The 14,644-nt window shown below is 42.1% G+C and overlaps 1 protein-coding gene across 1 annotated transcript in view; it reads left to right on the plus strand.

The window, feature by feature from the left end:
- The window catches only part of lrfn5a (leucine rich repeat and fibronectin type III domain containing 5a), a 190,174-nt gene extending 176,975 nt beyond the window's left edge, over positions 1–13,199 (plus strand). The window contains exons 9-10 of the mRNA XM_041811840.1: positions 7,706–7,979; positions 11,257–13,199. Of these exons, the coding sequence (XP_041667774.1) occupies positions 7,706–7,979; positions 11,257–12,189 (1,207 nt within the window). The 3' untranslated portion in view covers positions 12,190–13,199. The remainder of the gene's footprint in view (positions 1–7,705; positions 7,980–11,256) is intronic.
- Positions 13,200–14,644: the final 1,445 nt, after the last annotated feature.

Here is a 14,644-nt window from a genome sequence, read left to right on the forward strand (position 1 = left end):
GTTTTAATGCAATCTAATCTGGAGTGTGGAGGAGGAATCATGTAGCATACGTAGACACAGACGTGGCTGAAACATTATACCCTAACAAGGTTATGTCAATTCTCAGGGATTTTTAATTAAAATACCATTATTGTCATGAAATTCCATGCAATTTCTACGGATGGAAATGTTTTTTCTAGTTATAATCATATCGTTTTGGAGCGCGATTGGTGCCATGTCCACAGGGCATAGGTGTTGAGCTGGCCTGATGTGGTGAAGAGGGAGTTGAGCTGAATAACAAAGCTTTTAATTTATAAATCAATCTATGTTCCATCCTTCATATATGGCCAGCTTGGACATGCAGAGGGAGCTGCAAAGAGCAGAGCTGCACATGTAAAGGAGCCAGTTTAGGGGATTCAGATTTGGATTTGCTGGTGGTCTGCTGTTGGAGGTCCTCTAGACATGTCCAACTAGAAGGAGACCCCAGGGAGACCAAGAAATGTAGAAAAATTATACCCATTCTGTCTTGGGAACAACTAGGGATCTCCAAGGTGGAGCTAAAAGTGTCACTGGTGAGAGGCACATCTGGGTTGACTTGCTTAAAGGTCACATATTTTACCCCTTTAAGTCAGGTTTATATCGGTCTCTTAGGTCCACAAAACATGTCCGTGCAGTTTGTTGCTGAAAAAACACTCCAGTATTGGATATTTGCATGTCTAAAAACCAGTCTGTTTCAGCCCTGTTCAGAATGAGCTTTCTGTTTCTTAAATGTTAATGAGCTGTCTGACTCCGCCCCACTCAGGAAATTGATATAGCTAAGTGGATGTGGGCTGAACTTTCTTCCTAGGGGGATGACCAACCTAACCTGGGGGCGGCTGAAAGGCTGAAAAGGTGTGTTTTTCATAATATATGACCTTTAATATGCTACCACCATTACCTGGTTCCAGATAAGTGGAAGAAAATGGATGGATTGATGTTAGCGACATTTAAACAGTTGAATAAGGTCTACCAAACACTAATAATAGAGGGTTAATGGACTGAAGTGGACAGTCTTCTGGCCACTTACACAGCATGTCATATATAGTTTCCACTTAGTTAGCACAGTACAGTCATCAAGGGAGAAAATTAATGCTTTTAGAGGGTTTTCCACTCCAGAGAAGTTCTTCCATCATGTTTATGTGTCATTCTAAACATAGGGAACTGTAAAGACGTATTTGAAACAATGTGAAAGAGACGAGAGGCCATCATCAAAACACGAAATGAAAATATGTCTGTGTATGTGTTTTGGAAAATGCATGACTTTAAAGTTAAAATTAATTAATAAGATTAACTTACCAGTGCCTTTCCAAAAAGTTTTGATTCTATTTTTGTAGAGATTAGGTGTGCTTTTAACATTCTAAAGATTATTCTCATTTTTCAGAGAAATACAACATTAAATAGAAATCTGTGTTGGCAGAAAAATGCAGTGTTTACAGCTTTGTTGATGATTTGGAGATAAAAGGTTTTCACAGCAGTAGATTATCCACTGAAACCACTCAACCTTCATTTTATATCACTTTATTTAAACTATCTAGAAGCATGTCTTTGCTACAGAGGATCAGCTGGTAATAATATGAGACCTGTCAGACAGTCAAGGTGCTGCTGCAAACACTGACACTTAGACCTGCAGCACCACAATGACAGAGTGAGACAGAAAAACAGAAATTTACAATTTTCCCACTGAGAACCCTTGCAGAGACATGCAGCAGAACACATACCTGTCAGCACATTAGATATTATTAGGATTATAAGCAGTTTAGAGAGTGGAAGCATGCACACACATCTGTACCTCTGCTGTTGTTACTAATCACACAGAACAAAATGTAATAACACAAACTAGTATGTTTGGAAATTAGTCATTGGTTATTTAAAGCTGAGAAAAGTTATTCTGTATAGTGTTAAACTCCGCTTCAAAAACATCTACATTTTATCAGTTTAAGGTCACATATTTTACCCTTTTAAGACAAGTTTATGTTGGTCTCAGAGGTCCCGGAAACATGCCTGTGAAGTTTGTTTCTGAAAAAACACTCCAGTATTGGATTTGCATGTCTAAAAACCCCTCTGTTTCAGCCCTGCTCAGAACGAGCTGTTTCTGTGTCTGTTGCTTTAAATGCTACTGAGCTGTCTGACTCCGTTCCTCTCAGGAAATGGATGTGGCTTAATGGATGTGGCTCTCCTGATCTTTCTCTCAACTTCCAGCAGAGAGAAAGATCAGGAGAGGAGGGCGGGACTTCCCTCCAGGTGGGGAGGGCCAACCGAACCTGGGGATGGTGAACCCCCACATGACATGAAATCAAAACATCTCAATGCCAAACATGCACTGAAATAGGTCTGATTTTAATACCTGGTTTAATCTGGTGTTAAATTGGACCATTGGACCAACTTTTTTGCCTTTTTTGGACCTAAAAAACACTCAAAACCTGAACTATTCATTAATGGATTTGCCCCTTTGTGTTTTAAAGTGTGAAACCCTTAAAACTATATATCTTATGTTATCCTCTAAAGAGGAGTAGCTGTGGTGAATTCAACATAGGACATGTTTATTATCCATCCATCCATTTTCTACACTGCTTATCCCGTTGGGGCCTATCCCAGTTGTGATTGGGCGAGAAGCAGGGTACACCCTGGACTGGTTGCCAGGTAATCACAGGGCTGGCATATAGACGGACAACCAGGCACACTCACAGCCAATTTTAGAGTCACCAGGTAACCAAATGAGCATGTTTTTGTTGGTGGGAGGAAGTGGGAGTGCCCAAAGAAAACCCACACGCATGCCATTCACAGAAAGGCCCTGACCGGGAAGCGAACCAGGGACCTCCTTGCTGCGAGGCAACAGCGCTAACCCCTGTGACACCGTGCGGCCCATGGGCTCTATTTTCGTAGACCAGGCGCAGGCGCAGGCGCGGCGCACCTGCCCTGCGCCGCACCTGTGCCGCGCCAACAGGGTGTGTCCAGGGCATTTTGCAATTTTCGTGGACAGCGCAGTCCGGCGCAGCGTGGCGCACTCACGCCTCCATCCCTCCCACCGGCGCAAGTGGCAAAGAGGGAGGAGAGAAGGCGTGAGTGGGTTTAACACAGTCGAGTGTAATCTTCACCAATCAAATGAACGCCTCTCCTTGCCTTTAAATGCGCTGCGGGCAAAGCGCAGTGCCAATTTCACCTCGCCACCACCATGGAGGAAGACAGCAGCAGCAGCTCCAGGCAGCCAAACTTCTCCCAGGAGGAAACTGATGTGCTGGTCCGGGAGGTCCAAGCTTGCAGTACCAGAATATATGGTAATGCTAACAGACCTCCACGGGCTGATGATGCAAAAACTGCCTGGGAGGAAGTTACTAATATTGTCAATCAAGTTTGCCCAGATATTCTGAGAACCGCTGGCCAATGTAAAAAAAACGGTTCAATGATGTAAGGAGAAGGGCCAAAAAAAAAAGCTGTCAGAGCAAAGAAGGCACACAGTGGCCACCGGGCTGTGCATCAGAGTTCATGATGCACGTCACCGTGTGGACGACCTCGCAGGACAGATGTAATCTGTTCCTGTGTCATGAATAGGAGTACAAAATGAAGTGACAATTACATTAAACCCAGCAGCAGGCTAATCCAGGCATCATGCTTGTGATCCACCTGCATTCCTGCTCTGTCATCGCCAAATAGGAGAACCTTTGGTGATATATTCTCTCCCGGTATCTCCTCCTCATCCTCCTTGCAACAATGTACTCCATCTTTTTAGATCACGTTAAGAATAAAGATTCAATCACAGGTAAATCCTTAAGACACCGACTGACTTACATTTATTCAGCAAGCGTCTCTCTCTTTTTTCTTTTTTCTTTTGAATTTTATGAGATGAGAGAAGCCGAATATATACTCCGTATCAGATGCCGTGGCTGTTTGTGGTTGGCTGAGAGATGTGAACTCACTAGTTTTTATCACTGCCAGTTGCCATCAGGTTGAGTTTCAATTACGCATGACAAACATCTTTGATCTGACATCAGATGTGACGGGACAATTTATATAGTGCAAATGTATATGCTGGTTCAGACGGTTACATTAAACAGTGGTTGCTGTGATTGTTTATTGCACTGAAATGTGCCTGACACTCTGGAAACCTGCCTGTGAGGTTTTGGTGACGTGTGCGCACTGCGCACCTGTCAGCCAAATTACCACTACACCGGGCGCGCTTCGCCTGCGCCGAGAATAGACCAGGTTGGAGCTGGCAGGCTTTCAGCGCACCTTCAGCGCAGTGTTTTGGCTCGAAATTGTCACTGTGCCAAGCTGAATCTGTCGACACCTCCCCCTGGTGTGCCGCCACACCCATCTCGGCGCAGCCCGGTCTACCAAATTGCCAAATTGGCTGCACACGGTGGTGCGCCGGACGAAATTACCACTGTGCGGGGTGCGCCACGCTCCGCCACCCTGCGCCACCCTGCGCTGCGCCACGAAAATAGAGCCCCATGTGTTTATTATGTCATGTTTATTACCTCGAATCAATGTGCATCACAAAGCATATTGTATTGCAGCCACTGCATGATGTATATTATTGGGAAGCTGCCAGCCCTATCACCACTGTTGTCTTTATGAGGCTGCCCAGGGTTAGCAAGTAAGCTAAATCAGGTACAATGTCTATTGAGACTCATGTTATTGTGTACATGGTCCCTGATACAAATCAACTTACTACCTAAACTAAACCACAAGGAGAAAAATGAAATAATGTGCATTTCAGGCCAAACCGCGTAGCCCTTGTGCTGTAACTTCAGGTTGATTAGATGTTTTCAGTGTTTGTGTATGGATGTACCATCTGTATATGTGTGCACCTTTAGCTTTTTTAAAAACACATACATATTTATTTTTTTATTTATTCAAAGCATATGCTTGGTTCATACAGCCTTAATGAGCGTGTAAACAGTCACTGTTTACTCTGAGAGTATGGCGGTGTTTAAGCCTGCAAGAATAAAAAAGATGATCTCAGCATGCGCAGGCCACGCAGTTATAAAATAAACACATTATTTTCCTCTAAGATTATATGCCTTTCTTGGCTAGTGTAACACAAAACCACACATTTATATTCATACAAACAAATGAAGCCCAAAGCCCTAGCAATAATAGGGGAATTAATCTCTGTCTGTCTGTGTATGCATATACAAATGTAGCTGCTTGTATCTGAGCTTGTAGGTGCCAGTGACACTCGCTCCTATCATTAACCTACACACTTCAATGTCACTTTGGGTGTGTGTGTGGTTGTGCTTGTGTGTGTGTGCTAAGGAAGGGAGGACTTTGGAGATAAAATCATCAAGGAAAGCAGAGGGGAGAACAGTCATGGTCAGCCAACATTCAGATGCTCCTATTAGTATTCATGGGGTCGTATAGATGCTCACACACACACACATACTGGTGCACACCCACTCTTTTAAAGCCTTGTACTGTTTTTCCACAGGGAGTAGGCTAATGACCTAGCATTACATTCATTCCCTTGCTCTTAATACTAACCATTAACATACCTCCTAACCCTCACTTAACTTGAACTCTAAACCAGATGCTTAACCTGGCCTAAAAAGCCCTTTGCGCCTCTCCATGCACTTGAGACCACGAGCTGCTCTAACCACCCTCTTTGGTTTTAATGAGGAATTTCATTAGCAATTTAATGAGAGAATCCTGGAAAGCTGACAAGCCCTTTAAGGAAAACTCAAGGACAAATGTGCATATCATCTAGTCAGTGTGACAAATGTCCAGCAAGAAATTACCAGCTTGAAGTCAAAGTGGCAAACTACCTTTCTATTTGTCATGTAGCAGGTCTAAATTCAGCTCAGAACTATTGTGCATGTATGCTTGATGTGTACAGACTCAAGGTGCATCTGCATGAAACAGCTAAGTTTCATGCACTATTTAACTGGTCTTCTGTTCTGCTGCTGACTAATTGGTTCTTGTTTTACCCTATTCAGTATCCAGCTATACACCTTGGAGATGTATGCATTGATTCTTTTCCACTTCTCCATCCTTGTTTAGCATTTTATTTTTAGTCCTTTAATTGTATCTAGGTCAGGATTTAACTTATATTCTTTAAGCAATGTTTTGTTTTTTCTCCTGGGGGATGACGTTTTAGGCAATTAGGAAACAAAGCCGAGGGAATGTTTATAAAGTAGGCTGTAGATGGTCAATGGACTGCATTTAAACAAAGCAGCTTCCCCCACACATTGTTGTATTTAAAGAACATATGCTAAGCTATATATACTGTTGCTGTTATTATTTCCAGTGGAGTCTCTGTTAACTTGTTAATCAGACAAATTGGCCAGATTCCATTTCTGCCATCAGGTAAATCCATCTTGCAAAGCTCCAGTCTGAAACTATCGTGACAGGTCTGACAACGGACTGAACCAATCAGCTGGATTTGAGGAGAACGAGCACAGTTTGGGTTTAGTTGTGCTGGAAGCCGGTAGCAGTGGTTGCTGCTGGTGTACCGATTAGCTTGGATGTAGCTATAGTGTAGCGGCCATTTTAATCAGAACTGGATCACATGGTTTTATTAAATGAATAGCAAAGAACAGGCCTGAAAGTTTTCATAATGGGAAAGATGTTGCCGCGCTTCTCCTGACCAGCCTCAGCATGAGATTGTGACACTGGCAGGGTCTAGTTGTTCTGTAAATATGCTGCTGTAAATGGACTAAAGCTTGAATGGTGCTGCTTTTACACCGCAGGTCATACTTACCCATGTACACCATTTTACTCCATTCATTCTATATTTATGGAAGAAGTAACTCTATAGAATTGGCCATTATCCATCCATCCATTTTATATACAGCTTTTCCAGTTTTAGGTCGCTGGGGAGCTGGAGCCTATCCCAGCTGTCACTGGGCAAGAGGCAAGGTACACCCTGAAATGGTCGGCAGTCAATCACAGGGCTGACGTGTAGAGGCACGCTCACACTCACATCTACGGCCAACTTAGAGTCACCAATTAACCTAATGAGCATGCTTTTGGTGGTGGGAGAAAGCCAGAGTACCTGGAGAGAACCCACGCATGCATGGGGAGAACATGCAAACTCCACACAGAAAGGCCCTGACTGGGAAGCCAACCAGGGACTCTCTTGCTGTGAGGCAACAGCGCTAACCCCCGCGGCCCCAAATTGGCCATTAGTATTAGCTAATTCCATCCATGTATATCCATACCCATTTACACGCCACCAACAAAGCAGTGTGAGCAAATTGCAGCCGGAGCCTGGGATTAAACCCAAAACTTTCCAATTGCAGGGCAACTGACTCTAACTACTGAGTCGCCCCTGCTGTAGCTCAGATGTAGCTCTGGTCTAGAGGCATTTTGATCATGACTGGTCCATTTTCTTTAATAAAACAAGAGCAAAGAGCCACACTCAAAAACATCAACTCTTGGCAGGGACGATGATTCTTCTCCCGCCGGCATGAGTTTTGTCAACCAGTAACCTCCAATGTTCATGAACTACGACAGGGCCTCATACAGACCTCATACTGGTGGGCCAGTTATAATACAAATATGATATGATCTTGCAGGCCGGATATAATCGTTCCACGGGCCAGATTTGGCCCCCGGGCCTTGAGTTTGATGCCTGTGCCTTATGTCAACATGCTGAATAGTGACTTTCCTTCCTCATAAAATATCTGAATTACTGATGCTGTCAAAAATTAAATGCTTCTTCCTCCATCTCTCTCTCTCTCATTTACAGAATGATTCCCCCATCCAGCAAAAACTTTCTGGTCAACAACCTGGCGGCAGGAACCCAGTACGACCTCTGCGTGCTGGCCATCTATGATGATGTCATCACCTCTCTGACAGCAACTCGTGTGGTTGGCTGTGTGCAGTTCACCACCGAGTCGGAGTATATGAGGTGTCATTTTATGCAGTCTCAGTTTCTCGGTGGGACCATGATCATCATCATCGGAGGGATAATAGTGGCCTCTGTGCTCGTTTTCATCATTATCCTGATGATACGGTACAAGGTGGGTCTCTGTCTGTCTCATTTAATCCACTCTGGCTATAAAGGAAAGAGAATAAAAGGAAAGAGCTTTTCATTACAGGGGGAAGATTGGCATTATTCACATGGTGGCTGTATGCCAGTCTGCTCTTATTCTGATGAACTGAATTACAGTCAGTAGACGTTTTTGTCCATTTAAATTTCAGTATATCACAGCTTCCAACCAAATCCCATCATGTCTATATAGCTTTATTACCATTTCTCTCTGACTGCTGTGAAGACTATTTCTGCAGAAGATGTTCAAATTTAAATTCCCCATGGTAACTTACATTTTAAAACTTTGAATTCTTAGACAATATTGAGTTCATAGTTATATTTTGCATACAATTACTAGAATTTACAAAAGATTTATATGCTAAAGCAGTTTTTCACAATACTAATCATGAGACAATTTAGCATTTTCCTGGTTTTGAATCTTCCTTTCAGCTGTCTGAATGTTTCTAGGTTTTTTTTATTTCTTTTACCAGGAACACTGACCACCTAATCACCTTATTTAAATGATCATAAAGAGAACTTGGAAACAGAACGGTTGTGTCTAAATCCCATACTTGCTCCCTAGTCCCTATGTCTTACACAGTGAAGTGTCACTAGTGGTTTGCACTCATCAGTACAATGACATCACTGTCAGAGTACTCCACTCCGGCCTCTGACAGTGATGTCAGCGCCATTGCACAACCACAACATGCAGCAAAAATAAACACAAACCAATAACAGATAACATTAGAACCTTCTCCTCTTACATGGTAAGTATTATATTTATGAATACAAATCATCTTTATGTATTGTCAGATGATGGATGGATGGATGGATAGGTGGATGGTCTTATGAAAAAGACAATAACAGTCAATTTTCACCCATTACTAATTCTCTAAACATGTTTTCACCCTAAAAGAAAAAAATAAATATTAGAATTGCTGTGTTAATTAAAATAAATGCAGATAAATATTTTCATGACACATTTTAATTGTGCATAAAGACCATTCTGAAGCATCTGTGATCAACATACTTTTAAAGCTATTGCTCTCCTGTGAATGCCATCCATCCATCCATTTTCAATACCACTTATCCTGTTAGGGGTTGCAGGGGTGCTGGAGCCTTTCTCAGCTGTCATTGGGCAAGAGGTGGGGTACACCCTGGACTGATCGCCAGTCAATCGCAGGGCTGATATATAGAGACAGACAACCAAGCACGCTCACATTCACATCTACGGCCAATTTAGAGTCATCAGTTATCCTAACAAGCATGTCTTTGGTGGTGGGAGGAAGCCGGAGTACCAGGAGAGAACCCACGCATGCACAGGGAGAACATGCAAACTCTGCACAGAAAGGCCCTGGTCCTGTAAATACATTGCACTTTTTTGAAACAGGTCATAAATTTCAGCCAAAAAAAACAAACCTTTAATGTGTCTCTGCCTACATCAGAGCTGTCAAATGTCACTTAACACTCAATAAAGCTTTTGCATGTGGGAAAATTGCTTGGAAACTAGGGGTGAATAGAGGTCTCAGATCAGTACAGGTTCAGTTCAGCAATAAAGAGTGACACAAAGTCCCAGATTTATAATTCTAGGTTTCCCTGATTTATTAATATTTTAAATAACATTAGTGCCGCTTATAGTTTGTTCAATCGAGCTACTCTGTGATATTTGGTATAGCCGATGATATATTAAAAGAAGGAAAATTAAAAAAAAACCCTGCAAAATAAAAAATATCACAAAAATGAATAGCCGAATATCTCCTTGATTTGAAATGATATGTATAAACACAATGTAAAATGCAAATTAATACGTGCATTTTAGAGAAATGTATCATGTTAATCATTGAAGAAGTGTGCTGTGACACATTTGCAGTGTTTATTTTGGCAGCTATTCTTAATTTTAGTCTTAATTTTAGTCTTTAAATTAAATGCATTTTAGTTTAAGTCCCATTTTAGTCATTTTTATCCTCTTAGTTTTAGTCTAGTATGAGTCGACGGAAACTCGAGACATTTTAGTCTAGTTTTACTCCATAAAACTCCTCACATTTTAGTCTTTACTTTTAGTCCAAGCATTTATTTTCTTGCCTAAATCTGGTACTAAATCATGGTAGTGTGTTCAATGCACCCTGCAAAACCTGGGGTCCCTGCTTTCTACAGCTGAGAGGCAGAATAGATACAGCTGCATTGTTTTTTGACAGATTAACCGACAGTGGAGAAATATCACAAATTTTGAATGTCTGATGTAAACTAAATTACATTTTAGTCCAGTCATCTTGATGAAGACTAAACTTACTTTTTGTCAGTTTTAGTGGAAAAGGAAAAGGCTGTCGACGAACATTTTTAGTCATAGTTTTAGGTAATTAACACTGCACTGTTGTTATTAAATAGTGCAAAATCACAGCTCATGTTTGTCAGAGAAGTACTACAGACAAGCTAATGTAAACACAGGATGGGGCAGTGCAACAGAGCTGGAGCAGAGTGCTTTAATACAAGCTTGTAGCTGGTGTTTTCTACTTCTCCAGGTTCATGCATAGCCTTTAAAATGTATTAGCAATGGTAATATCTTCGTCCCAGTAGGAGATAAGGAAAAGGAGAGCAGGCTGGCAGCTCTTGCTGCTTTGCAGCTCTATCTATAGAAGCAAACTTTTCTTCATGAATTTTGTTTTGCCGGGCTTCTTCCTTTACTTCGTTAGTTCTTTAATAGGGGTTTGCAAACACCTAAGATCAATACTTTCAACTGGCACTGGTGGCACTGTCATATTTGTTTTGTTTTGTTTTGGTTTTTTTTTTCTATTTTTAGTGGTTTACTCCTATTGGATACTGATCATTGGTTCTTAACTACTTTTATGATGCATTCTGGGATACAATGAGTGCACTGTTAAAGGTATAACAATGCTCATAAAGCACTTCAAAATAGAGTATGCTCTTCTCAGCTCACTTTGTTTTGAGTAGGATTTGATTTCCAGCTTAACCACAGGGGTTAGAAAACATTTTTCAAACTTGAGCTAAACATTGTGTCTAAATAATGTTTCTATTTATAACTAATGTGGCATGAGAACAAAAAATTGATGAAACACTAGGTTGAGATTTATAAGTATGCAATTTACCTGTAAAACTTATAAGACATTATGTAAAGAAAGGGTGAGAATTGCATGCATTCATTAATATGCAGATAATATGCAAGTTAAAATAACAGGAAGTAATTCTTGATGAAACAATAAGTGTCACAAAACAATTGCACGTGATGACTTTCTTGTGTTTTTCTTCAGGTGTGCCATCCTGGAGAGGGAGGGAAAGGCGTTTCTCTGTCTATGACCAATGTTCACTCACAGACCAACGGCTCACAGTCACAAGGATGCACGGTGACTCCCAGCGCCTCTAAACACGGCTCAATTGGATTAGACGACCTCTCAGGGGGCTCAAAGAAAAGGAGCGCGGCAGGAGGAGGAGGGGGGAAGGATACCATGACTCAGTCCTCTGACTCTTCCCTGCCTGACTGCTCCACAGCTACATCCATTCTGAGCCAGTCTTGGGCAGCCAAGAGCCCAACAGCTGGAAGTGGGGAGCGGGAAAAAGCGGGTGATGAGAGAGCTAGCGTCTCTTCACCCACAGCCACCAACGGTTCACTAGCCAAGCCAAAGCGGAAGCCCGCACCGAGTAAGCCAGGCTCAGTATGCTCAAACGCCTCAGCTACTCCTGAAAACCTCACCTCCCCTTCCCCTCGCCCTCCTTCCTCGTCCTCCTCAGCTCTCCTCCCCTCATCCACTCCTCTGGAGAATCTCAACACCAACCGCAATAACTCAACATCTCTCAACCAAACCCCACCCCCCTTTGCACCGTCCCCTTTCTCCAGCCCTATTGCCACCCCAAGCCCCGTCCCCTCCGTCCGATACAGAGAGACGCCCATCCTGCGCAGGGCTCCTCGAGCCGGCTCCTCGGTCTCTGCCTCCACCAAGTACAAGACTCTTCCAGCGGAGGAGGGAGGAAGGAGCAGGGCAAGGAGGAGGTACTCATTCAGTGAAGGAGGCGATTCAAAGACTCACTCATCCCATCAGGGTGGAGGGGGAGTGCCCAAATTAGGGCGCATAATGCGGAACAAAAGGAGCCAATCAATGAGTGGGATGTTACTCCCAAAAGATGGGGACGGGGACTCAGACAGAGGGCGGTGCGATTCGGACTGGATTCTAGAAAGCACCGTCTGAACTTGAATGAGACAGCAACCATCAAAAAACTTTTGTTTATTCATCAACTTTTGTATGCATGTGTGAAGTTCTGTGTGTGACTGTGTGTGTTGGTTTGAATTTGTTTTGAAGTGTGTGAGAAAAGTGTGTTGGCATCACTTGAATGCCTGTGTGTGTTAGAATGTGTGTTTTTCAGTGTGTGTTCCTGTTGAAAGTTTTGTTTATAGATGTGTGGGTTGATTGAGTGTTTCTGAGTGAAAGTGTGATTGAACTTTTTTCTTTTTTTTTTATCATTTTCATAACTTTTCTCCAAACTCTTCTGTTCGGTTTACAGATTTTTCACTTTGACAGTTTCCTATCCGTTTTCACTCAATCATTCAGCGAACTCGCGTTGTCTCGTAGCGTCCTCGAGTTGTCTCATTGGTTCCACTTATAGCACAAAAAGAAAACAAGACAATGGGTACGCCACGTCATTTTCCAGAATCACTGTCACCTTATCTGAAAAAAAAAAACACAAAAAGGGAATTATTACAGGAAAAAAAGACGTATAAAAAACAATAAGGAACTTGAAAGCACACCATTCTTACATTCACACACCCGTTGGAAGTGTGTATCAATACGGTGGCAAGAGAATAGCAGTCGGTGCCTTCTTTTGCACTAACAGACCCTCTGACAGGTGATGTAACCGGACTTTCCATCCAACCACAAACGAAGGATTAGGACGGAGGGGCCAAACAAAGGAAGAGAGATTTCACTAATAGCCTTTCTTACCTACTGAGGAGTACAGATGTTTCCTGACATGTAGACAAACACAAACTGAGACAAAAAGTAACAAACAGGTGAAGACTTTAACAGACCTCTTATGAAATTGATATTTTTTAAAGGAAAGGAAAAAAAAAAGATGATTAAAAACCCTGTGAGCTTTTCACTGACATTGGTATACTGCAGCCTGTGTTCGTCACAAGCTCCTGGAAAGCTTCTGTACAGAAAAGACAACATGTACTGTGTTGTTATGTTGTGTAAAATAAAAAAAGGGATAAAATGAATACTGGAATTGTGAGAGTGTGTTCATTAATGTGCAAACATGTTGAAAATGTACTACAGATGAAATGACAATGTTTTCAGGACATACAATATAGAGCTCAACAGTAGATGACCATTTTTTAAGTGGCTCTGGTTCCATTAGTAAATTTCTGTTAAATATGTTCAATTCTTGAAACCGGCTACCTGAATATAATCTTGCAAAGCAAATGGATACGCCCATTTCTGTGTTTCTCACTGGTGAATCCATCTTGCAAAGCTCCCATCTGAACAGTCTGGGCTGGTTAGAAAGTGACAGGACTTTCGAGAGTTGAGTGGCAGAGTTGTGATGTAAGCAAGCAGACACAACAGGCCGGTCCAATTAGTGTAGATGCTGCTGAAGTGCCAGTTTTATCAGAACTTGACAACATTTCTTCGTTAAAAGAAGAACAAAGAATAGCAGAGAGTTGCTTTCTTTTTAAAAAAGACAAAAGTCGTGTACTGAAATGTCTACAGTCGCCATGCTTCAGGTTATGCATTTCTCTATGGAGGTAACTCCTTGGTAGCGTCAATGACGTCATGTGTTTTGTTGCTCTGATTGGCCAGTAAAGATGTGACAGACAGAATGTTCATCCAATCACCTCCAGGTTTACTTTTCAAATGCTCTGCCCTTTCCCAAACACAGTCCGTGTAACCTTGCAGAGCAGATGGATACGCCCGTTTCCTTGTTTTTCACTGGCAAATCCATCTTGCAAATCTCCCATCTGAACTGTTTTGGATTAGAAAATGACAAGACCAATCAGTGATGAGGGGCAGTACTTTCAGGCGCAGTCGTGACGTAAACTAACAGCAGCAAGAGGCTGATGCAATTATGGTGGGAGAGCTTAGCATTGAACTTGACGACATTTCTTCGTTAAAAGATGAACAAAGAACAGCAGTGAGTTGTTTTCTTTTCAAAAACAACAAAAGTCGAGTACTTAAATGTCTACAGTCGCCATGTTTCGCATTATTCTTCGATAGCTGCGCACGCGCAGCTCAATAGCGGCTACGTCACATGTTTTGTTGCTCTGATTGGCCCGTAGAGATGTGACAGACAGAACGTTCATCCAATCACACTCCTAATTTTTTCAAAGCCTCTGCCTTTTCTCAAACATTTCCTATTGAGGCGTGTCAGGTTACAGTCTGTTGGAGGTTTTCCAGATGGATTTGTGAAACAAATCCGTCTGATGTGTCAGGTTAACCTGAATAGTCATGACTGGGAAACGTTTGACTCAATGCAAAAGCTGCAGTGAAAAGGTAAGATTCAAAGACAAATGTACCTTTTGTTCTGGGAGTGAGGGAACTCCGCATCCCACAACCCACTGCAACCATTTAAAATCCTAGTGAATATTTCCTAACTTATCTCAATTAAGTTGAAGGGGGTAATCTGTTAAAATAATCCATTACAGTATTCAAA

Source organism: Cheilinus undulatus, linkage group 18 (genome assembly GCF_018320785.1).
Source record: "Cheilinus undulatus linkage group 18, ASM1832078v1, whole genome shotgun sequence".
Classification (NCBI taxonomy): Eukaryota; Metazoa; Chordata; class Actinopteri; order Labriformes; family Labridae; genus Cheilinus; species Cheilinus undulatus.